The sequence below is a fragment of the Glycine soja genome, chromosome 19, assembly GCF_004193775.1.
Source record: "Glycine soja cultivar W05 chromosome 19, ASM419377v2, whole genome shotgun sequence".
NCBI classification, from domain to species: domain Eukaryota; kingdom Viridiplantae; phylum Streptophyta; class Magnoliopsida; order Fabales; family Fabaceae; genus Glycine; species Glycine soja.
The window spans coordinates 48788099-48813524 of record NC_041020.1 but is presented as its reverse complement, the minus strand read 5'-3'; the positions used below and the strand labels follow the sequence as shown (position 1 = coordinate 48813524).

The 25426-nt window shown below is 32.5% G+C and overlaps 6 protein-coding genes across 8 annotated transcripts; 2 read left to right on the top strand and 4 right to left on the bottom strand.

The window, feature by feature from the left end:
* Positions 1 to 360: 360 nt before the first annotated feature.
* On the bottom strand, positions 361 to 3727 carry LOC114400541 (superoxide dismutase [Cu-Zn]). The gene is made up of 8 exons (XM_028363032.1): positions 3585 to 3727; positions 2771 to 2859; positions 2368 to 2469; positions 2031 to 2126; positions 1533 to 1564; positions 1360 to 1435; positions 962 to 1015; positions 361 to 647 (listed from the first exon to the last, which is right to left on the bottom strand). Exons 2-8 carry the CDS (start codon positions 2844 to 2846, stop codon positions 625 to 627), a joined length of 459 nt encoding a protein of 152 aa, XP_028218833.1. The 5' UTR covers positions 2847 to 2859; positions 3585 to 3727; the 3' UTR covers positions 361 to 624.
* A 1063-nt stretch (positions 3728 to 4790) lies between these two features.
* Positions 4791 to 10160, bottom strand: LOC114398183 (coiled-coil domain-containing protein SCD2-like). Of its 2 annotated transcripts, none has more exons than XM_028360350.1 (11): positions 9782 to 10160; positions 9501 to 9566; positions 9301 to 9381; positions 9146 to 9206; positions 8161 to 8268; positions 7895 to 8010; positions 6969 to 7038; positions 6684 to 6725; positions 6144 to 6184; positions 5289 to 5415; positions 4791 to 5093 (listed from the first exon to the last, which is right to left on the bottom strand). In XM_028360350.1, exons 1-11 carry the CDS (start codon positions 9932 to 9934, stop codon positions 4972 to 4974), a joined length of 987 nt encoding a protein of 328 aa, XP_028216151.1. In that variant the 5' UTR covers positions 9935 to 10160; the 3' UTR covers positions 4791 to 4971. The 2 variants fall into 2 exon arrangements, with proteins under 2 accessions (XP_028216151.1, XP_028216152.1); XM_028360351.1 differs by having other exon boundaries at positions 9482 to 9566; positions 9782 to 9809.
* A 1846-nt stretch (positions 10161 to 12006) lies between these two features.
* Positions 12007 to 14214, bottom strand: LOC114398908 (neurofilament heavy polypeptide-like). Its single transcript, XM_028361004.1, has 6 exons — positions 13900 to 14214; positions 13745 to 13795; positions 13593 to 13646; positions 13452 to 13505; positions 12584 to 12981; positions 12007 to 12151 (listed from the first exon to the last, which is right to left on the bottom strand). Exons 1-6 carry the CDS (start codon positions 14212 to 14214, stop codon positions 12007 to 12009), a joined length of 1017 nt encoding a protein of 338 aa, XP_028216805.1.
* Positions 14215 to 16241: 2027 nt separating this feature from the next.
* On the top strand, positions 16242 to 19254 carry LOC114400097. Its single transcript, XM_028362380.1, has 6 exons — positions 16242 to 16654; positions 17882 to 18073; positions 18343 to 18505; positions 18583 to 18685; positions 18780 to 18861; positions 18947 to 19254. The coding sequence occupies exons 1-6, from the start codon at positions 16367 to 16369 to the stop codon at positions 19022 to 19024; spliced, it is 906 nt and encodes a 301-aa protein (XP_028218181.1). The 5' UTR covers positions 16242 to 16366; the 3' UTR covers positions 19025 to 19254.
* LOC114400098 (acyl carrier protein 1, chloroplastic-like) lies at positions 19133 to 21477 on the bottom strand. 2 transcript variants are annotated; one of them, XM_028362381.1, is made up of 5 exons: positions 21322 to 21477; positions 20670 to 20780; positions 20235 to 20237; positions 19767 to 19889; positions 19133 to 19636 (listed from the first exon to the last, which is right to left on the bottom strand). In XM_028362381.1, the coding sequence occupies exons 1-5, from the start codon at positions 21382 to 21384 to the stop codon at positions 19511 to 19513; spliced, it is 426 nt and encodes a 141-aa protein (XP_028218182.1). In that variant the 5' UTR covers positions 21385 to 21477; the 3' UTR covers positions 19133 to 19510. The 2 variants fall into 2 exon arrangements, with proteins under 2 accessions (XP_028218182.1, XP_028218183.1); XM_028362382.1 differs by lacking the exon at positions 20235 to 20237.
* A 1236-nt stretch (positions 21478 to 22713) lies between these two features.
* LOC114398089 (trafficking protein particle complex subunit 6B-like) lies at positions 22714 to 24927 on the top strand. Its single transcript, XM_028360232.1, has 4 exons — positions 22714 to 22994; positions 23324 to 23441; positions 23532 to 23763; positions 24534 to 24927. The coding sequence occupies exons 1-4, from the start codon at positions 22843 to 22845 to the stop codon at positions 24560 to 24562; spliced, it is 531 nt and encodes a 176-aa protein (XP_028216033.1). The 5' UTR covers positions 22714 to 22842; the 3' UTR covers positions 24563 to 24927.
* Positions 24928 to 25426: the final 499 nt, after the last annotated feature.

Sequence of the window (25426 nt, the reverse complement as noted above, 5' to 3'; positions counted from 1 at the left end):
ATGAACTCATTTTCTTTCTTCTTTTTTAATTTAAGCTAAGATTATTAGGAATTACTTATTACATTATAAGCACTGTCATCGCATGCAGCCGAAAAAGACAAAATTTTAAAGACATAGATTGGAATATGAAAAGTTATTCGATTGTAAAATTAAGAATGGAAAGTGAAAAAAATATTAATCATGATCTATTTTGTACTATGACTTAACCCCAATTTCCCCCTCCTCCAAACTATGAAATCTTTGCTTGGTTCTATTATAAAATATCCAAACAATAAAATGACATTTTTATTCCATTCCATCTCATTATTTTCCAATTCATTTCATTTCATTCTCTGTTACCAATCTAATCATAGCCTCAAGTCATCAGAAAAATCTCACATTTCTCGAGTATCATATCATATTTCAAGCACAAACTAATACAAGAAATAAGGATAACCACTAACACATACTTCAGGCAAAGTAACAATTTGATTAAGCATCAAGTGTCTACATATAACCCTCAGATACGATACAAGCAAAACACAGAATTCAGCCGTACACAGACCGGACCTAACCAAACGGGTTTAAATGGGTGCTACTTTATTCCACAATTCTAAAGCACGGTTCCAACCTCATGTGATTAGTTTATCCTTGCAGACCAATGATACCTAGACACCAACAAACGGCAAAAAGAGGATATCAGTACACTGTCAACATAAGCAACTATAAAATCTCGACCATGGACGAATTGAAAGGACTAACGACATAGTAAACAAAGGAAACTTAACAAATACATATTTGATTCTAAAACAGCTGACAACGGCTATCAAATATACAGATTAATTGATACTTGATAATCTCTATAAAGATCTTTGTAAGGTTAATTGTGGCATCAAAACCACATCAAAAATTGATATTGCATAGGTAAAGGTAATAGGGAATGTGAAAAAAGACAGCATTTAATATTGCAGTCTATGCTTACCACAAGCTACTCTGCCACCAGCATTTCCAGTAGTTTTGCTAAGCTCATGACCACCTACACAAGATAAGGAAGAAAAATAACATGTAATAAGCTGAAAAACAACAAAAACTTTAACATAAAATAATGAATAGCTGTGATATGTAATGCAAAGAAGGAAAAATAGAATAGATCAAGATCCTCTTATGCTAGCAAGGAAAATGAACGAGAGGAAGACACATTTAAGTTAATGGGCCCTACGTAAATCATGGCGAGATACTATAATTTTCTCTCCTTACAAGGCAATCTCATGTTCTTTACTAACATGAAAGGATCCAAATCCAAACAGAATTAAGACAGAATATCATAAGTGGATGTCCAATGACTCTGATAGCAAGGAATAAAAACAGATTAGTGGATACCTTTTCCAAGGTCATCAGAATCAGCATGGACAACAACAGCCCTTCCTATGATGGAGTTTGGTCCAGTGAGAGGAATCTGTACAAATTTACTAGTTAAAAATTGAAACTTCCCAAGTCTTGGTGTCAACCTAGAAGAATTCAACAGAGATTTGATTTGGAAATGAGTAACATACCTGACTGTCGGTAATACTGAAGCTAACGGTACCTTGAGTTACACAATGAGATAAAACCATTTTAAAATAAAGACCAAACAAGCATGTGGTATGATAGGCAAAATAGACAAGTTCTTTCAAAGATGAACTATCACCAAAATAGAACGCAAGTAATCTCAATTACCAAACATCATTTCAAAATATGGAAAAGTTTCTTGTAGAACCTCCAGATTATCTGTCATCTATCAATTACTTCTTTGTAATGCTAAAAAGATTACTTTTATTGCTTATTCAAAAAATATATATTACTTTTCACACTGGGATTGTAAAAATAATCAGAAATTTGAAATTTGGAATCAGATAAATATGTTGCTTTTTGATCTTTTCAGATTAGTTGGAATCAATCACTAATCAAATAGATGAAACAGAAGAAAAAATAATAGATCAGACGTACCATCATCACCGACATTAACAAATCAAATAGATGAAACAGAAGAAAAAATAATAGATCAGACGTACCATCATCACCGACATTAACATTCCCAAGATCACCAGCATGACGATTCTCGTCCTCAGGGGCACCGTGCTCGTTGTTATTAGGATTGAAATGCGCTCCTGTAAGAATGGAAAGAAAATAAAATAAAAATTGAGCCTTGTAATATATTACTTAATGACGGGATTTCATAATCCAGTTGCTTTATAACAGATTTTATTGCTTGGTGCTTTGAAGACTCAATCTCTCACACAAATGTTCATTTCTTTTCATTAAAGCAAAGCGAGAGTATACAATTTGTTTCAGGTCATTAATGCTTCATAGTATCAAAAAATGATTCGGGTTATTGTCTAAAGACTATACCAGTTGACAGGCAACCATTGGTAGTGTCCCCCAAGGCATGGACATGGAAGCCATGGAGACCAGGCTTAAGACCAGCAAGAGATCCAGTTACGGTGGTTGGACCTGGACAATTTGTAATATATGTCATTTGATTTGGCTCAATAGTCAGTACAGTATGAGAAAACAAAATCATAGGCATGTTTGAATAAATTTCTCAATAAACACTTACAGTAGCAAAAAAAAACGTAAAAAAAAATTAAATCTATTTCACAAGTTAAAATCAACTTACACACTTCAAATTTTATAAATGTTACCTCATTTAACTTCTTAGATAGAATAGAAGTTTAACTCATTTTGACTTGTTAATTTTTTTCACCCACAAGTGCTTAATTGAAAAGATTACCAATGAAGAGTAGAAACTTACCATTTCCCTCCTGAGTGAAGAAAATAGTTCCAGTGACACCCTCGCTGCTGCCAAGAACTGCCACAGCCTTCACCATTGCTCAAAGTGATCTGAACAACAAAACATCCATTTAAAACAAAACATCTAAGACTGGAGTACTCACGCGTGACGTGACATACATAGTATCAGGTAAGAACTCATGGATATTATTATAATAAATAAGAACGGTGAATACGGACCATTAGATCATATTTAAATAGTCAATATTAACCGAGTCAATTGAGTTAGAAGGCAATCCAAACACAAAAAGATCTTACAAACTCTATGAAACTTTCGATACCCATGTGTAATTATGTTCAATTGATTAAGTTTCTGATGTTAATCCTAAATAAGAGAAGAAACCGATTGAGTTGACCGTAAGTAAACACAGATTATCATGTAAAATTCCAAATACACAAACTAGCTGGCTATTCAGTAGATCAGTCTAATAACACCAAACGAGACTTGCAAAACTCATTACTGAATCAAATTCTTCCAAATTCCATATGCATAATAGCAGGAGTTCAACAAAATAAATGAATAAGAAATATATATATTTCTAAAAAAAAAACCGAAGTAACAGAAGGAAAAAAAAATAAAATAAAAAATAAAGATACGATCAGCGTCGTAGAACAAAAACGCAAGCGATCTGCGGATGATCGAAAATGAAATGCAAAAAAAGAGAAATAGAATGTTGGGAGGAAAAATGAAAACGAAAAACGGAATCGGTGATCATCAGAGAGTGAATTGAAAAGGCGAAAATCGAAGAAAGGAGAAGAGGAGCTTAGCATGATACCTCAGGGCACCCCTTAGACTTAGAGAAAAAGAAGAGTCTAGAAGACGGATGATGGGAAGCAGAGTGGGTTTATTGTTTTTTTATTTATAGCGAGTGAGGCGTGTGTGTTAGCACGCCACGAGGTCCTCCACAACTATTAGCATTTCTACTAACCATTTGCCACCTCATCGCTTTCCTAATGTGTGCATTTCTAGTTTAAGAGCCTAAATAGCACATTTTTTAATATACACATTTTCATTAGTATTGGTTAAATTTAATTATAATTATAAAATTATAAGAGAGATTCTTTCAATTAAATATGATATGATGTGAGAATTGAGACTTACAATTTTTTATGAATTTTAATCCATTTTAAATAATAAAAAAATATGTGAAAAAAAGTGTATGTTGATAATATTTCTCTCTCCAAGTTTACATACTTTTCTGAAAACTATATTTTTATTATGTTTTATTAATTTTAATTGTTTTAATTTCTCTCATTATTATTATATCTATTTTTTTATTGACTTATATATAAATTTATGTAAAGGGACAAAGTAAAATCCTCAAAATTCTTTTCATACATGATAAAATTAGACATATACAAAAGTGTACGATATCAACATATGTCACCTACTATTTATTGAATTCAGACAAATAACTCATAATTAAAAATAATTTTGTAAAGAATTTTAATGTAGAGACATTTCAAATTGGATTTTATATCATAAAGTAAAACTTCTAATTTGGTTGTTATAAAAAAATATTAAGAGTATTTTTTTTGTATTATTCCTTATAAACTCAAATATAAGTAAAAATATTTGATTTCACACTCCACGTTTATGAAGTTCATTTACTTTTCTTGATCTTATGTAAAAAATTAATATTTTCTAAAATCATATTTATTAGAGATGTTGCTCACATTTAAACTGACTTAAGGATATTTTTAGAATAATAACATTAAATAGAGTTGAATTAGTTAAATTTTGTTTGTATTTTCTTCCATGAAACTTGAGTTTTTCTTCTTCTTATATTTAAGTTTAGAGAGTACGGTATAAATTTTACATTATCTATTAAGTAGTAATTATTTTAAATGATTGTTATTAGAAATATTTTTATTGTATATAATAATAATAATAATTTATAATTAGATAATATAAACAATTAGTACATTTAATTAAATTTTATTTATTTAAAAATAAATTATTAATTAAAAATTGTCCAACAGGGTGGAATTTGATGACATTGATCCACTTGAACATTTACTAATTTTGGAGCGGGCTAAAATAAGGCGAGCTATAAAGGGTTGATGGGCTCACTTCTACTCTTTAGAGTAACTAAATTACAAAATCAATTTTAGAAAAGTTTGTGAAAAGAATAAATTTTGGAACAATCTACTTGGACTATATCAAAAGTCAGAACGACCGGGTATGTTTGAATTGCCAATCTCTTCCTCCAATTCTCTACGAGATTCATCCCATAGTTGCGCTTCAATATCCAACCTTTTGATTTCTGCAAGTCCACGTTCAACTGCAAAAGGGATATATAAAGTCTAACGATATGTTCGAACTAAAAGCATTAACATATGTATATTTGCAAGGGAAGGTTATCAATTCACTAACCACAATATACTAGTAAAGTGAACACTTCGTAATTAGAAGTGAAAATTAAGTATTATTTATGCTAGTAAATTACAATGGATGGGAGGAAAGGGATGGACAATACCATCAACTGCGTCTTGTGAGGTAGGAGTCATAGAGTTATGATTGATCCAATGCTGCAAACGCTCATTAGCTATGTCAGGCTCTATTTCATGCCTTTTTGCTCTCCTCCAAATGTAAGCAAGCCAAGCCTAAACGAAAATGATAGACAAAAATCCATAGATTGGAAAAGAAAATTCCATATATATAAAATATGAAACCTTCTTAATAAACCCCCAAAAGAAAAGAAAATAAGAAAAAAGCTATTTACTCTATTGTTTGTATAGAAAATTTAAAAAACAAAATAAACTGAAAATAAAAATGATATTTTTGTAATTAGAATTGAAAAGAATGGAAAATATTTTATTAAACAAAACGCCTCCTAAATTTCTAGATATTTTCTTCATTATTCTCCCAAGTAATTATCTGGAAACACATTTTCAATATTAATTTATCGATCCCTTCACTCTGACCAAGTCACCTGAGCTTCAGCAGATAAAAGTCATATATACAATAATTTTGTTCTAAGACACAAATTTTCATTGCTTGTTTTCTTAATTTTTCTTCCCCACGCCCCTAATGTCATTAACAAATGTTACTATTTTACATTCAAAGTCTTTGTTCTATTGTTAACACCTTCGAAACTAAATGAATGAAGTTTGTTGGCTCTGAGCCTACTATTTAGTTATTGTAAGTTAAACTTTACATATCACCAAATTAAAAATGAAAGGCCTAATTAAGTGATCACAAATATATTTTTCATTTTTTTTAAGAAGTATAGCTAGGAGGAGGATGGGGTGACTAAGGAGGATATTATCAAAAAATTTAAAGGAGAAAAAGAATGAAAAAAGAAAAACAATGAAAATATTGTTACATGTACCTGTTTAAAGGATACATCTTCAGCCTCCTCCTGACTCAATTCTGAAAATAAAAGACTAATCTTTTAAATGAAGTATGTAGCATCAATCTAACATTAATTTTTTTATCTACCATTTCAGGTGGTAGACGGTGTCAATGTGAATCAAGTTACTGACAAGCAAGTTGTGAGGATGATACCCAATGAAGACAAATCATACCCAGCATAAAATATTGGACATTTTATAAATATTATTAAATATTACCTTAAAGACTAAAAGTGGTGTATTTTAAAATTAGAGAAACTAAAATCAAATAAAAAAAATTAGAGGGATAAAAAATATCTTACCTTATATTTAAAATTTGTAATTAGTAAATTTAAGTTGTCAAATTTTTATCGGTAAAATAAACTATGATATTAATTAAAATAACACAAGACGTGCCCAGAAAATACAAAGTATCTGCTCTATCAAGCTTACATGTCCACAATATTATAACTCCAATAAATATCAACCTTTTAACACACATGATTTAGGAAAATGCAAATTGACTAAGAGAAACTTACCAAATGCATCACACTGCCCTTCAATTGGTAGTTTTAGGTCATCTACACCAAAAAAATCAAGAGTCAAAACATAAATATATCGGACACCAAAAAAAAAGTAATGTTTTTTCTACAACGAATTTGGAATAACATTTGATGTGCCTTTGGTTTATATGAACTATTTTTTGACACATGTAGATAAAAAAAATAAATGAATAATGTATATGATATCAAATATGATTATGAAAAGTTGATGTTCGACTAAAAAAACTATAAAATTAGTGTATATATTATTTAACTTGGCACCTGAAAAACCAGCTTTCAACATATTTGGTCGCCTATGTTGAGCCAATGCAACCACCAATGCTTCTTCTACCTTTAAAACAGACACAGAGAAGAAACGTAGCTTGAAAAGAAAATTTTGGAGAGTTAAAATAAGATTTTCACATATAGGTTAAATATGTTATACTATAAGTTAAATATCACTTTTATTCATTATGTTTTAATATTTTTATTTTAATATATTAAATTTTAAAAAATTTATTTTAATCATTTATATTTTTGAGAGTTTCATCTTAATACAATAAATTTTTAAAAAAATTATTTGATACTTATGTTTTTAAAATTTTTATTTTGATTATTTCTTTCGTTTAAGTGCTACATCAATTTAAAGAAGTATATATAACAATATTAGTATTACCTATTTTGGCATGTGTTTCTTGCATCTCACGTAACCTCATTTAGAGAAGCTAGCACATTCTATCGGTATAGATAGTGATGATAATCATTCAATACATCTTTGGTTGCGCATTTTCATAGGTTCGAACTCGATTCATATTAGATGAAAAAAACCTACTTTGTGTAGTTTCTACATTTTTTTTATTGATTGAACATAGAAATATTTTTATATATGTATTTTTAACATATCCGCATAAACATTATTAATGTTTTTTTTAACAATAGTAACAATGAGATTTGAACTAAGACTTCATGCAAATTTCTCGACACTGAGTCCATTCTAATGGGTTTTCAACTTTTCATTATCAATGAGTTGATGACACCTTGTTAAATGAGACACGAAGAAGAAATTCTTCTGGAGAAAGGTAATATACGTTAAATTCATAATATTATATTTAAAAAGTGAAAAACAGATTTGAGTATCTACTATCATTTGAAGCAATAAAGACATGCGTTCACTTTTTTTTTCCTAGAAAAAAGGATATGATAGAAACCTTTAGTGAAGCCAATTGTCGCAAACCTTGCTCAACAAAAAGCATGTTTTCAATATTTCCCTCTCCAGAAAGTTCCTTCAGGTCACGTTGACCTTCTGTATCCTCTACATCGAGGTCTACCGTGTAGCACAAAAATGGAGGATAGTCAATCACCCCAACTTATTTTCAGGAGCTACGTAAGAAACCGACGGAAAAAATAAAAAAAGATAACAAGCAAACTACTAAAACAAGAAAATTAAAGAAATTCAAAAAGTAATTAACGTTACCTGTTTCCTCTTTAGCTTTCTCTGCTGCTGCTAATACAACTTCAATCGGATTCGGGGCCAACATAGACCAGTATTTGTATTTTGCTTCCGCAATATCAGCATGAATACCTGTGATATATCTCAGAGCCATCAGATGTAATGAGATTTTTTCCTTTTTCTTTAAATAAAAGTATAGTTTCTAAGCAATTGCTTCTAAAGGTCCCTCCTCGTAATATTCTAGCAGCGTTCGGCTATGATTTAGTTCATGCTGTTTAGCATTTCTTGTTGTGTTTTTCGGTTTTAAGTTTCTCTTATGTACAAAAAAAAAAAAATGAAAGTTCATATATAGAGATGAAAATGCATTTTATTTTGTATACAAAATATATAAATTTAACAGTTAGGTACTTCTCTATTAAAAAAAAACACAGGTAGGTAGTATTTTGAAAAAAGCAAGTTGCCCAATTTTGGCAGGATTAAAATAATAGTTTTATATTCTGTTTATACTGCATTGATTTTTGTTTTGTTTGTTTTTAAAAATTTGTCGAGGTCTACATTTTTTGGTGTGTGCACATGATGAAATTGAGTGGGATAAAGGTTTTATTGTTGTTTCACATGATAAAATCTATACTTGAAAAGTAAGAATATACTGTAAATTTGTAAGAACAAATTATGAAAAAAAAAATTCTCATCAACAACCAACCTTGCCGGGTAAAAGGCATCTTAAATAACAAAACAAAAATGAATTAAGTATAGAAAGAATGTAAATTTTGTCTAGAAAATATCTTTATTGTCTACTATTAAATATGTTATTCTTATGTTTTTCTTCACAACATTCTTATGTATTTCTTCTTAACATCTAAAATTATTTATTTTACTCCCCTCTGAAAACTGAGTTGCTTAAGATTATTTATTTTACCCTTCTCAAACACGAGTTACCTATTTTAGATCCATTATATCTTTAAACAAAAGCAAATGATACCATTAATATTATATAAGATGACTTTACCATGCCGAACACATAAACCCCAATACCGAGCTAGCCAACACCTCTTTAAAACAACCTCTTCCTAAGAGACAAAACGGAAAATCACATAACTATGCAGAAAAGTGCTTAAAAAAATTGTTAAAATGAAAACATTACTAGTAACGTTAAACCCTAACCATTTCTTCCGGGGTGAGTATCATTCGTTGAGTCATAAGCCGTAGTTTTTCGAAAGCAGACTCGGTCTCCTCCCTTGCAGTCTAATACAAAATATGAGATATTTAAATTGAATTTTATAAACATATGTAATTTCTCCGTACTTAAAATGGCAGAATTTGAAAACAGTTCTATGAAACGTACAAGGTAAGTTGCTGGATACCTCAGCATCCGCCTGAAGCGCTGCTTGAAAACCTCCATGATTCTTTGATGCATTTCTCAGAGCAGCCTAAAAGTGGACATGATGTTCATCATTCAACTTCCTAATCTTACTTCTACGAGAAATGTTAAAAATTATACCGGTTGGTTTGCTGTTTCTTTGAAGAATTAATATGCCAGTAATATGCACAACTACGAGGAATAGAATCCTCCTATGTAGGGTAGGGATATGTAATGCATAAAGAAAAGGATAGAGTCAGCTAGGGAAAGGAAAAGAAGATAAACCTCTCTTTGTTGCAGTGCTGCCTCTTTTCTGAAAAACAAATTAAAACCAACAAGACATGTCAGAATACAAAAAAGGTTTAGGGAAGAAACAGAACTTACCCGATCTCTTATGGTGTTGCATAAGTTAACCATTAAAAACCTTGGCTTTACCATGGTCTTAATTCCTTGTTAATGTCATCTAATTTTTCTGCTGCAGTAGATAATTTTCTTGAAAAACATTCAGATCAAATTTTAGATGGATTTCCTTCAAAATTTAAACATATATTGAAATGGATTCAATAATTTGTGCAGATTAAGTTTAATCTAGGTAAAGAATCATAAAATAAATAAATAAAATGATTAATGAACATAAAAGAGTATTTAGAAAATTATAAGTGGACAACAATGTTCTTATTTTAAACCATATCTAAGTTGTAAGTGGAGTTAAATTTAAGCCAAACCACGGGTGTTAAAGGGATCGAGATACTTTCATGTTAGTTTTGATTAAGATACCAAACAATTATAACAAGATTCATCATTCTTTGAGTAGGGTCCATTAGTTTTGCCTGATTCTCTTTTTTCTCTATTAACATGACATTATCGTGGTACTTGGGAAGAGATCCAAATTTATGTTGTGTCATTTGTCTGGGAGGGGAGCTTGCATCATACTCCAACTCGTCTTAGTGCTAAACTTGCCTGCTTAAAAGGTGAGCCTCCAAAGTTACTCCTTCTCCAAGAGTAGCAACCTACACGAAAATATATGAAAAATTATGGATAATTAGTAAATATAGATTCACTCGACCAGCCGGACCATCCAACGAAACAGAGAAAGAAACATGAGAAAATAGCAACGTGAAAGAGACTCTTTCCTTTTTAATGGTAATGTATCCCACCATGCAGTTCAAAATTGAGGAATGGTATCCAACCTCAAAAAAATTAGTGTATTAAATGTCATTATAAAATTACACGTAATCTGATTATGCATTCAAAATTGAAGTCAAAATATATACTAAAATTATTTATCCAAAGATCAAGAACAATGGAAACACCTAGAAAAAATTATTTGGTAGTCCCAAGATCATTAAGTGTCCATAGTCTTAACCGATCTCTACTTGATATGTAATTAAATTTTTTAATTTACACAAAAAAAACTTGATTACACGTCATTTGATGATTAATTAGGGATTATATAGTCCATAACCGCCTAATAATATCTCTGCGCCTAGGTACTAGAATAACATTATAATTTTGCATCTAAAATGTAACAATTATCCATAAAAATTGCAACCATCTTAGACAAATTTCATTTTTATCGTTCTGTTGTAAAGAAGGAGCATATGACAATTTCCTAATTCATATTTACTTCGACAAATAACCGGTTTCAAATTTTGTTCCACAACCTTAGATTACGCGTCCCCAGCTGATATGAACATCGCATGTATATGCTTGTGCATTAGATTTTCTTTTTGGGGAAACAATGGTACTAATGTTTAAACCTATAACCACATCCAAGTTGTTATACTAGCACGTTCCTAGTGGTTCACATGTGCAGTAAGGCAATAAGCTGACAAACATTGCCACGTATTACCTGTTGTTCTAGTTGCCTAACTCTTGATTCAGCTTCTTCATACTTCTCTTCTGCAAGTCGAAGCTGTGGATACACGTATCAAAATGGTGTGGCAAAAAAAGAATGTGTATATTAAAACAAAATCATTTTTATCATGAACAACTTCATGTTATCAGCCTTCAGCCGTATTATTATTTTTAAAAGACAGCAGCAATATTCACATGACAGTGCTAATTAAGTTACATCTAATTTATAGCCCAAATTATATCTGAAACTAAAAAGAAGTTACTTTATCGATATCAAAATATGAACTGAACGTCCCTACATTTGAAATCAAGAAAACAGAGGTCACACGATTTCTTTTACAAACACCCTGCTAGAATCTCAAAACTTGGATGTCTAAGGAAAAGATATTACTCAAACTAACGTATTTTATCACCTTATCGACCAAATTATCGTTTTCTTCTTGTAACATATCAAGCTGCATTAAAATTTTCACATCTCATTAGTAGATTCCTGAAAAGAGACAACAGCCATGCATGGCCGACGCAGTTGAAAATTAAGAAATTCAAGTGCAGTTAAGTTAAAGGGGGACGAAAGGGAGGAAGGAACAAGTAAAAATACAGAGCGGGTAGCTTGATTAGTGACACTGAAACTAATCATCTATGAGAAAAGGACTTCAAAGGCATGCATGAACATAATAATTAGATCGAGTGTCCAACATGGACCCGTTTACTACCTCATCCTCAAGCTCATGACTAGTAGGACGCTGCTGCTGATTGGCATTTTCCCTTACCTTCATACTACCCAGATCAAGTGACAATCTACATGGTCATAAAAAGCACATAGCATCACATGTATGATATACTAAATAACCTAAGATATCTCTCTTTTAGTGAAGAAATTATTATATAGTATTCTCCTCACCAATCTTCATTTTGAACCAATCTACATGTGACCATTATTAACTCTTTTTCATATTGAAAAATATGATTACATGTCACGTGGAGCCTGACTAGGACCACATAGTCTAATTAACATGAAAATTTACTTTATGAGTTGTAAAAAGAGTGTAAGAAGTGGGCTGACATTTCTCCTATACATTAATTGGAACTGAAAGAGTAAATAAGTCATATTTTTACATAAATGCAGAAAAGAACCACGAAGAGGAAGCATATGATGAATCCATAGTGTCTAATATTTTCTTGGAAAAGAAATGTAAAAGCAAATAAGAACAGGAGCAGGCAGCAGCATACCTTTTGTCTTTTCTAATATCAAGAAGAGGCTCAGAGGGAGGAACACCAACAGAAGAGGCTGGTCTGAGTGTAATAGGTACACTAGGCGGCACCATGGGAACCACCTTAGAAAGTCCACTGGGACGGCCAGAGGTTGAGCGAGCAGAGGGAGGCTGATCATTGTTGGCACTACTGGGTTGAGGCGACCGTGTAATTATTGTAGTGCGAGCGGAGGGAGACAATTCTAGGGTTCGGTTTGCTGGCGTTGAACGAGCAGAAGGTGGTTGTTGCTCTGCGTTATTCATTAGAGTGGGTGTCCGAGGTGGAGGTTGCTCAGCTAGAGCATTTGAAGATGCATATGATCGAACACTCGACATGCCTCTCACAGATCGTGGCTGTTCTTGATCGATGCGAACTGACTAATACAAATCAATAAAATCAAAGTCTCATCAACTTGTTCCGATTAATAATCATTCAACATTACTAATTAGTAGATGTATAAATTTAAAAGAGTTATATGCTATCATATGAAATTTAAGGGTTTTGGTACATTGAAAAACTCTTTCCCATTCAGACTCATTCAACTATCAGCCTAAAAAATAACTACCAAAATTAGTAGATTCTTCAAGATATCATAGTAAAAATCTAAATTCCTAAATTTAATTAGAATGAATCTACAAGGTAAATGCAAGTTTCACACTCTTATCCAATGAGATGACATAATTTTGTGATTTTCAAACATTAATTTCAGGAAATAGTAGAGAATCCTATGTGCATGATAAGATTATTTAAAGGTATAAGTTGTTTAGAATGAAAATATGAGAGTGTATTAAAATAATATTGTGAAAATATACATGATCATTCCAAAAAAAAAAAAAAAGGTAATTACCGCTGGGGAACGCGATCTAGCAGATGGCGGTTGTTCTTGAACGGAGCGAACTGACTAAAATTAACAAAGTAAATAAAAAGTTTTCGTCAACTTGTTATTCAAATTAAGAAGCATTCCACTTGCAACGAAAAATGCAGTTACCGCGGGGGAACGTGATCTCGCAGATGGAGGTTGTTCTTGAACAGCGCGAACTGGCTAATAGAAACAACAGGGAAAGTCGGAAACAAACTTTCAAACAAAGCAGCACTGTGATCTTGATCTGATAATTCAAAGGCCGAGAGAAACGGAATTACCATTGGTGACCGCGACCTTGCAGATGCAGCATCCTGAACGCTCCGAACTGCCTAATAAGAACATCAACAACAACATCAAATTCGAAGCACGTTCAATTCAAAAGGAATATAAATACAAGCAAGCAATTAAAAAATGCGGTTAAATATAAAGTTACCATGGGAGAGCGAGTTGGCATTGGTCTTCCGCCGCCGAGACCAATACCTCCGCTGCCAGCGATCGCGGAATAGTCAAGAGGAACGTCGTCCTCGTCTTCGTCATCGTCGTCGGTTTGCGACATAACCTGCGCAAGTCTCTGCGCGGCGGCTTTGGTGGCGTTGTTCTGCGCTCTCCGGACGTTGGTCATGGCGGAGCCGGTGGAACCTGCGCGCGCGTGGCGGTGCAGCGGCGATATCACATTCACCGGCGAGGACGGCGAGGACGGCGTCCCTGGAGAGCTGTTCTGCCTATCGTACATTCTCCTCCGATCCATCTACAAAACCAAACAAAAAAAAAAAAAGAAAAAAAATAAACATCATAAATAAAACACTGATGACATTGTCATGCATATGGATCATATATGAAGTTTTGGTGAAACTTGCTTTTGTCTATGAGTGAGTGGTAGTTATATCTCCTCGAAGAGGAAGTTATTTCAAAATAGGAAGAATCCAGAAAAAATTGGTGTCCGAATTCATGGATCTCTCTTTAGCCTAACCTATATTAATCATTCGCAATTATTTTTTTCTTTCTATATCACAGAGGCATTAATTGTTACAAGAAAAGCGAGACAGAAGAAAATGAAATGAGGAGTGGAAGGGTGTTGGAGTGGTGTCCTGCTATTGTGGAGTTAGAGGCTGGGAGGTGTGACGTGGATGCTGCCCTGAATGTTTGTAACCGTCTTCCAACTTCATGTAACGAAAAAATTGTAGTATTTGTTATGTATTACTCGTTACTCATTTACATTTATTAACTATAAATTAGCAAGAATATTATAACTGCCTTATAAAAAATATTATCGTAAAAAATGCAGCATGCATAATATATAACTGGTTTGTCAAAAAAAGAATAATATAACTGTCTTGTAATTAAATAATTAGCACGATCGACCAATAGGAGCATTATCCAGAAAAAGAAACAAAAAACAAAAGGAGCATTAGCAAGGCATTTTCAGCACATATTTATACGAACTTAATTATATGCAGTTTTAGTGTAAATTTTTTACATGACAACTAACAATAGTTCATACCAAGCAAGGAGGTCTCACATTAGTTAAATAAATAGCATGCGACGTGGATATTTTGATATCAAAGTTTTATTCTTGTAGATAAAAATAATAAGAATTCATCCAACTCTTACATTATTAATTCATTAAGATTAAGAAAAATAATTATTTTAATTGATAGCAATAAATTTATATATTTTTCCAAAAATATCATTATAATTAATGCTTCTTTCTATTTTAAATATATGTTACTATAATCTTTCTCTTATTTAATTAAAAATATTTTTAGTCTATAAATAATTAATGCATAAAATAATAAGATTGAGTCTTATTTAAATAAACAAACAAGTTTAAAATCAGGTCTTATAAATAAAAATAAATGTAATAATTTATATCAATTATAAAGGTATAAAGATGAAGTCTATTTTTTGTCTTTACATTTTTTTTTAACTCCTTTATCTTTAGGATATGTCTATGATGGAGAAACTCATAAGTGGTTCATCTATAGAACTTATAATAGGAGATTATATTAAGTGATTTATCAACAAATTATGTTAATAACATTTTCATTAAAATGATCAAAAAATAAATTTTAAGAAATCAACAATTATTAAAAGTGGAAAGAGATCAAATTACATCCATTGGTGTAACTTTGACGTTTATTAAATCATTTTTATAATTTAATATAAAATATGATTTTTATTGATCTAATTATTAAATTATATTTATATTTTTCAAGATCGTATGTGTCAAATTTTATTAAAATTAAACAACAATAAAAAAAATAATCAAATGATCTATATTTTAATATATTTTAAAATATTTATATTACGTCAATTTTAATTTATATAAATAAGATAATAAATGATTTTGCATTAATATAAATTTGTGCATATATAATTTATGTGATAAATTTTAAATTGAACAGTAGATTTTAAGAAAATATTATTCATTTAAAAATTATAAAATAATATAATAATTATCAAAGTTATACTAATATAATTTAATTTCTGCTAATTAAAAATTTTAATTTCTTAAATTTGAATCCTCTTTCTCTTAACTTTTTTGAGATACCCCTATGATTTCTCATCTATGCAGTATTTGTAAAATGTATGAACTTTTTAACTTTATAAATTAATAGTAATTATAAATCATATTAAATTAATATAATTTTTAAATAAATATTGTAAAAATCAACATTTCAATCATTAATTGGATTATAATTACATTTTAATTAGTAAATTCTAAAATAAAAATTTCATGTAATAATAATAATAATAGATAGGGATCGTGAGATTCAGTGGACAAAGAAGTTAGAACTAGTGGGCCAACGCGTAATCAAGGCGAAGCTCCACTCACATGTCGAAATCAGGGCATTAGGGTTTTTCCTTCTCACCTGCAACTGCAATTGGCCCTTTGGAAGATGGTTCCACAGTCAGTGATAACGCAAGTCTCCGATTCAAGTGGCGTGAATGCGATATCAAACGTTTCTTCTTCTGGCTACGGATTCTACGATTGGCTGTTCAAATGTCACGGATTCTGGCACAATGCCACTCTCATCATCCCCTCCTTCCTCTTCGTCTTCTACTTGGCACTTCAAGCCAGGCACAGCTTACTCAAAGTTTCCCTCGCACGCTCCTATATCATCATTTCGTATAACCTTTGCCTCTGCCTCGTTACTCTGCTCAATCTCGCTTGGTGTTTCCTCCAGGTTCGTTTTCGTTCATGTATAATTACTCGCTTTAGTTGACTGCTATTAACTTAAATTGCCCATTTCTGTGCCATTTGCCATCAAGCTTTTTCATGGGAAGAGGGATTTTTTTTTATTTTTATTTCACTTATTTTGTTCGTGCTTGAATAACCTTTTTAATAAACATTTACATGAAAAGAGAAGAAAATAAAAGTGAATTAAGCTTTAAAATTAGATTAGGTATAAGTTAAAGTCTAACTTTTGGAAAAGCTACTTAATTTATGTATAAGCTAATTTTAATTTATGAACAAAAATTGATTCATTTTATAACCTTTTTTCCCCGTGGTAAGTGCTTATTAAAAACTTGGTTTAATTATTCGTTTGTTTTCTATACTAGCACCATCTTTATGCTGTGGACCTTGTACCTAGAAATTACCTACTTTAGTCCTTACACATGCACTTTTGATAGTTTTAGTGTGAGTTTTGATGGACATTGAAAAAATTGATTTTGAATGGAATTGACTTTGTAAAATTGATTTTGAAGTGATGTGATTTATGTTGGGATGTTTTTATTATAAAATTAAGTTAGGAGTAAAATTTAGTATAAAATTTTGGATCCAAAACAGAATCTACTAAAAGTTGCTTCAATTCATAATCAGTTCCAAATTCTTCTTCAACATAAAACCAAATGTATCCAAAACCGATTCTGGATTCCGAATCAATTCGGAAATATGAAACCAAACATGCACTTAATAGTCAAGTGTGTCTTAATTTTGTAAGGTAAAATCGCCATAAAATGGAAATTGGTAGAACCACCATAAATATTTCGGCAGTTAATAAACCTCCCCAAGTTGGCTTATAAATTAAAAAAAATGCTTAAAATTTGTGGCAATTTTATCCCACCAGAAAGTTTATGGCGGTTTTACATCATCAGTTTTTCATTTCTATTTTGTGGCGTTTTACCTAATGTAGGTAAGAGATGCTTGACAAAGGGACTTAAACACTATAAAAAAATGCATGTATGTGTAGGGGCTAAAACGGATAAATTTTAGGTACAGGAACCAACACGTAAAATAGTGTAAATATAGGAAACAAATAAGTAATTAGACCCGAAAAGTTTATTCAAACAGGACCTAGTTCTATATGCATTGTATTTTGATTTTTTCTAATTTACTAGGATTTTCTATACCTTGACTTGAGCTAGAGTGGTGAGTGATTATATGCTTTATTTGATTTTTGGTGAATCAGGCATGGGAGTGCACGTCTGGGAGAGAGTTGACATGGAATTTGTTATCCTTGTTTACTACTTCCGGAATGCTGTTTTTGGAAGTGAGCTTGCTGGCTTTTTTACTTCAAGGAAATAATGCTGGCGGCTTAGAAGCAATGAAACGAACTTTTGGTATCTCAACGCTCGTTGTTGGTTTGGATATTCTGCTCAAGGTATTTCAACTTTGTTTTTTACTACAAGTCTGCTTTTCCTTATTTAAATTTATGATATCATTGTGACCAACGGTAGGTAGAGTGAAGAAAACACATCAGTGTTCTCTCACTAGCCAAATTAACTTGTTTTTCCATGCCAAATAAACTGTGGGATGGATATGGAATTATGGATTTCTGCTTAGCAAATGAAAAGCTGATTGCGGGTTTCAATTTTCTCATTGGCACTGCATCATGTAATAGAAAAATAATTGCACCTTTTTTCTTGTTAGGCTATATATCTATTTGTATTTGGGATCCCTTTATTCGTCGACAGCAATGATCATACTCATCATGGGAAGTGGAACTTGTGGGTTGTCCACAAGCTGTTGCTCACTGCTGTTTATGGCTTCATAATGTTTATGTACCATTCCGGATGGAAAGAAACGTTGCCTGGTGAGCCAATTGACGGGACTATTACATGATGTTTTAACTTATTTTCTAATTGCTTAATTTCCTTTTCTTTCATGCAGCAAAAATTGCCTTTTACAAGTATGTTGCTATCATGTTCATTTTTAATGCGATTGCGACACTTGCTTGTGGCCTTGCTGGTACCCATGCTGCGTTTGCTTTCTGGTTAGATTCTTATATAACTGAGAAGGAAACATCCGTTATGAGCTGTTTTTCTTTGGCATCTTTTTCTAAGGCCTTCTTTACTTTTTGTTCACAGGTTGTATCGTGTCACTGTTGTCTTTTACCATGCATTTTATCTTCCCTTTTTGTATACAACATTCCTAGCAGACTTTTTCCAGGTTAATGTCGTTTTTTTTTTTAACTTTTTATTATTGTTTAAAGACAATTCCACGTACTGGCCTGACTATTGTTTTTGTATTTCAGGAGGAAAATTTCCATTTGGAAAATGTGTATTATTCTGAGATGAAAGATGCGGGTTTCTTCGACACGGACTGGGAGTGATGATGTATCAGCTATTAAATTGACGTGTTGCCTCAGAATACTCATCGCAGGGAACTCTGATCAGGACATATTATGTAAATAAAATAACTGTGTTAGCAGATCGGAATATTGTATAAAAAGATGTTTATTTGTAAGCACCTCAATATAGACCTGACGTCAAACGTACATGGAGTTCTCGTCTAATTATTTAGCTAGATATGAGACTGAATAAAATTAACATATATCATTGACATAAATCTACCTCTAGTACATATCACTGACAAAAACCCCCTTAATGCAAAAAACACAACTTAATATAACTAACTTCCAGAAACAAACAAAAGGTTGGACTAATTTGTTTTTCTTCTCAGACTTGTTTAATCACGCAACAACAGAGTTCACAACTAAAACACTCGAGACTCAATTGCCCCCACACCATAAATATTGATCGGCATGGTGACTATAATGAGTTCCTGTTTTACACAAACCTTCAGGTACATGTTTACTCTAAGAACTCTTCTGAACGATTTCTTCAATAAGATCTGCAGCATCCTGAACAGTAGCGATGCTCTGTGCGCTGTCCTCTTCAATGGCAATACCAAATGCTTCCTCAAGTGCCATCACGATCTCAACCTAGAAGGCATGTATTTAAAGGAAACCCACAATCATTCAATTAAGTGTCATGGCATATGTAAGATGGTAGATATATGAAATGAACATTAATGGGAAATATGTTATGCGCTGGGATGATGTTTCTGATTACCGTGTCAAGGGAATCAGCACCAAGAGTTGCAAATTTTGACTCCCCCGTCACAACATCAGTTTCAGGCATAGCCAGCTGCTTCTTTACTATTTTGCACACCTTCTCTACTGTCTCTGGTTTAGCCTGCTCCAAAGTGTTTACATAAGCATGGAAAAAGCAAATATACCCGCAAAAAGAAAGAGAAGGCAAGTCCAGGTAATTTATGGCACGTTTTTCTCACATTCTAACCACCACATACATGAAAAATTGCCTTCCAGAACTTTTAGTCATAACCAAAAAAAATAACTTTCATCGTATGGTTGTTTACACTGTTCCTAAATCTTAAACACACGAAGCATTACTGGATCTATTTACATTGGTGGAGACGGGAGCAAAAATATATTTTCACAAATAGCATCGCATTTGTGATTTGTAGAGTAGATTTGTTAAAATATGGATTAATTCAATGCGTGGACATATTTGGTTAACGGCCTTTGCAGCAATATCCACATAAAAGCAAACAAAAAGTAGTTTATGGAAGTTCTTACAAGTTATAATTGTTTTTTCTTCGGTTAAAACCATTTATTTTTCTCACAAAGCATGGAATTTATGCAGGTCACTATATTGTGTGCAGAACCAAGGGTTAATTGAGGCCAAGGAGCACCCTAATTTACTAAAATAAGGATGTGTGATCTCATGTGATAAACTACGCAAACCATTTTACTTTTCACATCACAAATTTTCTCAATCATTTATCAGACTGCTTCAAACAGAGTGACTTCATGAAGAACAATCCACTCGAGAAAATTCCTATCAGCTATAGACTCAAGAAGTCTAAAAATACAGTGATTTGATAACCATGCAAGCAAAAATCAATCCCAAAAATATGAAGAAAAAAAATCATATATTGCACTGGCTACTTACAGCACAGGAAATTTTAAGGCGAATCGAGCGTGGCTGCAAGCTAAAAGAAACATTCTTTCTCCCAAAGCTGGAAATTGAAGCAGATCTCAGGCCAGAAATTGAGGTAAATGCCTGTTCAAAAAATTCCACCCATTCAAAGCTCATAAATAAAAATAAAACAATAAAAAAAAATTGTAACTTTGCAAGATATCAAAGTTTTTTCAAAAAATTTCAAGCAAAAACTTCTAAGAGAGCACTATTAATGTGTACAGAATGTTAAAAAAAATCAGTTTCTGTCCAGCTCTCATCACTCATCACTAACAAAGTAGTGGTGTTAGTTAAAATCGGGGGGAAATAGAAACTTGCTCGGCAATTTGCAAGTCTAAGCACGTATAAAACCCCAAATTTTTTTATTTTTTTTACATTTTACAATTAAAATTGACAGAAAGTAGAGTACAATCAGTAATTAGTAAAAGTGAAGATAAAATGATAAATCACGGAGAAAATACATCTAAATCATGTCCTAGAAAGCGAAACATGAGAATCTGATCACCTCATCGAGTGGTTGGTCGTGAGGAGTAAAAGGTGCGGCGAAGTAATGAACAGAAGAGGCAGTGCGAAGCACATAGTACTAGTGGTTATGATTTATGAAAAGAGGAAGGGAAAACAATACCTGTGTTTGAGGAAGGAGAGATCGCATGGAGAGAGATGTGCCAGCGAGTGCATTGGTGGCCATTGTGGTGTGTTGCGAAGTAGCAAAGGCGCTGAAGAAAAAATGGAGAAAGGAAAGAGGGTGGCGGAGAACACGAAAAGTGTGAGGGGAGAGTATATATAGTAGCCCCGTGATTGTTGGCTGCAGGAAAGAGTCCTCTCTTTGGATTCCGAATCTCAAGTACCCCTTCCTTTGGGCTGGGCTTTACACATGCTTCTTTCTTTTTACAGACGTTTGCTTATTTATTTATTTTTCCTTCACACCCCTACTTTTTCTTAAATAAAAATATTTTAAAATACCAGCATGTTGATCAACTTTTTATTATCAGTAAATTTTAATTGTTATTTTTTATTAGTAGTATAATGAAATCCACAATCTTTTCCTTTTTTCTTCTTTCTTAATTAGCTAATCAATCTTATATCTCCACATAGATCAACTAGTAGATGTTTTGAGTTCAAATTCTGAAAATGTAGCTATGTTAAATATGTAAAGGGAAAGTTTTGGTAACTCAAACAAATACTATACAAAAAAAATTATGTAAAAATTATATTATGTAAAGTAGTTCGTATGATATTCAACTTTATTATATTTTAAAAACTAATTTTTGTAATATAGTTATTCTTTTATATATCGTGAAACTAATTTTTGCAATATAGTTATTTTTTGGTAAAAATGAGCTAAACCTGACTAATCTTTATTAGGCTTGTATGATCTTGCTTAATAGTACATGGCCTAAGCTTGATCTTTTTTCCAATTAAAGGTCTTTTGCAAACGTCTAGGCTACAATTTTTTTTGTAAAGGTCTATTTTATGATAATTACACCATGATAATGGTGAACAAAAGTATGCTAGACTTTATAAGAATCAAGTTGAACTTGTTTACGTGGTATAACTATATAAGCATGTGTTAAAGTCTAACCTAACATTTACAATTTATCTTTCAATAAACTTATAAGCTTAAATTTAAATCTTTATACAGGTCAATATGTTTAACATTTAAATTTGTGCACAATTCGCATAAAACACATGGAGTGCAAGAGTAATTTATTATTTTATTTAAATAGTTCTTAATAAAAGCCTTAACTTACTTTATTTTCTGGAAAGGAAAAAAAAAAAACTAGTCTAGCTTGAGCCTAATGTATTCTAGACCATTGCCCTCTCGAGCAGTCTGACCTATTCCCTCAAGTATATCACAACTTTCCAAAATTATATTCCAAACAAAATTAATCCTAAAAAAATGTAAAATAAAAAAGAAATGAACAGCAGGTGCGAAGAGGAAAAAGGAATTGAATATAGAATCCCTTGGATCATAGATTCGAGGCCCAAAGTTAAGTGCAGTAATTTCTATTCTGATGCGAGCGAGGCAAGGGAAGCAAGCAAGACGATGGGTATAGTATGACTAATGAGATTGAGAGTGTATAGTGATATTCCTGAATCCTGATTCTTTCATTTTCCATAGATTAGCGAGCGAGAGAGAGAGAGAATGGTTCGGGAAGTATCAGAGAGTTGCGTTGATAGCTTGTTGACGGAGATGGTGGCGTGCTATTGCAATCGATTCTATGCCAACAAGCCTGAACTCGCCGCACGCAGGATCGAGGCCATTGGATATCAGGTCGGTCACCAGCTCTCTGAAAGGTTGTTTCCAACCCCCTAATATTTCGATCTTTCTACCTTCATTTTTATTCTATTTCTTCATCGAGAGATCTGTGCTGAAAAAACTACGATATAGTTACACTGAATTTTGATAGTTTATGCAATTATACTTATAAGCCCCCAAATCAAACTAAAACCTAATTAACTAAGATAAAATTTAGGCTTATCGCGTGCTTTCTCGATAAACTTTTAACGTCACTTGATTGGGTAGGTTAACTTTGTAATGATGTAATGTAGTTCTACATGATGACTCTCTAAAGGGAATTATCATGAAATTTGATTGAATTAGTAAAATTGTGGTTTGTTGTTAGGTATACCATGGAGCGGCCTCGGTTCACGGATCATCTCGAGGCCATCAAGTTCATCTGCAAGGATTTTTGGTCTGAGCTCTTCAAGAAGCAGATTGACAACTTGAAGACAAACCATAGGGTGAGTTCAGAGCTCTGATCCCTTATGGGTGGTATATATATATATATATATATATAGTTTTTGATTAAGGTGTATTTGGTTCTGTTGTAGGGCACATTTGTATTGCAAGATAATAAATTTCGCTGGCTTGCACGGATGTCAATTGATCCATCCACTGATAATGTTAGTCCACTTGAAGATATTACTTCACCTACAGCTGAAAGCAAGGCAGCACAAGCAATGAGCATGCATCTTTATTTCCCCTGTGGGATCATTAGAGGAGCTCTTTCCAACTTGGGAATTCCTTGTGCAGTTTCTGCGGATATATCAAACCTTCCTGCATGTGTGTATCTCTCTCTCTCCCTCTCTCTCTCTCTCTTTTCTCTCACAGTTTAGAGACGTCTTTTTAGGGATAGAGAAACCTTTTTTATCATGGATGTTTTCTGGATGCATTAGTTATTTATCCTTCTAAGTCAGGTTAAAGCCATAATGATTATCCATAGTTCTCAATCGTGTGTAATCACGATGCTATAGTGATGCAGCACTGTGTTCTGGCATCTGGCTTCTATATTTTTCAGATTGCAGTGAGTTTTCCATTTGAGGAAGTTGCATACATGGCTTATAGCAGGGTGTTAGAAATCCTTTTTTCTCCCTTTTGCTGCATTATCTGATGTTTGTTTTGGGGATAAATCTCTCTCAATGTTGCGCCCTTTCATTCAGTCAAAAGGTTTGAAACCCTAGTTTCATGTTTAGTAGCTGGAAATATGATTCTCTCCCTGCTGTTTGGATGAAAACCATCTGACTTACTGCTATTTGTCGTAGTCTATGGCCAAGCCAGATGTTTTCTAGTAGTAGATTTATGTATCACAAATAAAACGCATTTAGTTCTCATGATTAATAGTGGCTAGGAAGTTGCACTCAATTAACATCAGTCTAGGAAATAGTCTCCACTAAGTCTATTTAGAACCCAAACCTATATACATGGATATCTTGCATAACATATGAAACATGCTATCTTGAATAACAAGGCATTCCCTAATTCTGTTTGCGTATAAAATTGTCTTCTTTGCATGAGTTGCTGTGATCAATCTCTTGTTTTACATCATTGAGCAGGTTCATTTGTGGTCCGTATAAAAGCTTGAAGGGTTCATAGCTGTATTACTGATGGGAGGGGAAGCATTAACATTGCTTTGATGTCTGCAAGCTCTTTTGTCGTAAAATGCTCGAGTGGGGAATGTTTCTTTACGAGATTTAAACTATATTAAATGTTGTTGACTGGGCTGTGTAGGAAGGGCTCCTGAGGTTGTATTTTGATAAATGAGGATTTGGTTCTTTCAGATGCAGATTCTATGGAGGGTACGATAATATCGAATTATTGTACTGTGGAAAGACTCGGAGAATTCCTATCATTGTAATGTTGTTGCTCTTGTATGGAATGAATGTTAACCTTTTAAAACTTGTACCACTTATTTGATCGCCAATTTGATCGAGCCTGGCTTTTTTACAAGACTAGCTTAAATTTACATATTTAAATTATATTCTTGGTCAGATTTTACTTACCTAAGTTTGATTTTTGACAGAAATAATTTTTTGGTCGAACTCCAGTTTAATTAGGGTCTCTTTCCCCCGATGAATTAGAGAATTAAGACAAGAAAAATGACTTAAATATGTTTTTCATACTTAAAAAATAAGTCATTTTCATTTTACAACCTAAACTTTATTTCTTCCATCTAAGTATCCGATTTTTTCATGTTTTACTATAATATCTGTCGTTAGTCCTATTTTATGAAGTGATAGATGAAGTGTTACCTCATCAACACCTAATCACTAACACGTTATCATTCTCTCTGCACTTTGGCAAAACAACAATCACCCTCTAGTTTGTACCACTGAATGATTTTTCGATGTCATTTCTCAAAATCAGTGGTGTGAAGTGAAACATGAGTTTCTGGTTTTAGCCTTGAAACTAGAGTCAATTTTCAAACCATACCCCTCTCTTAGTCTCA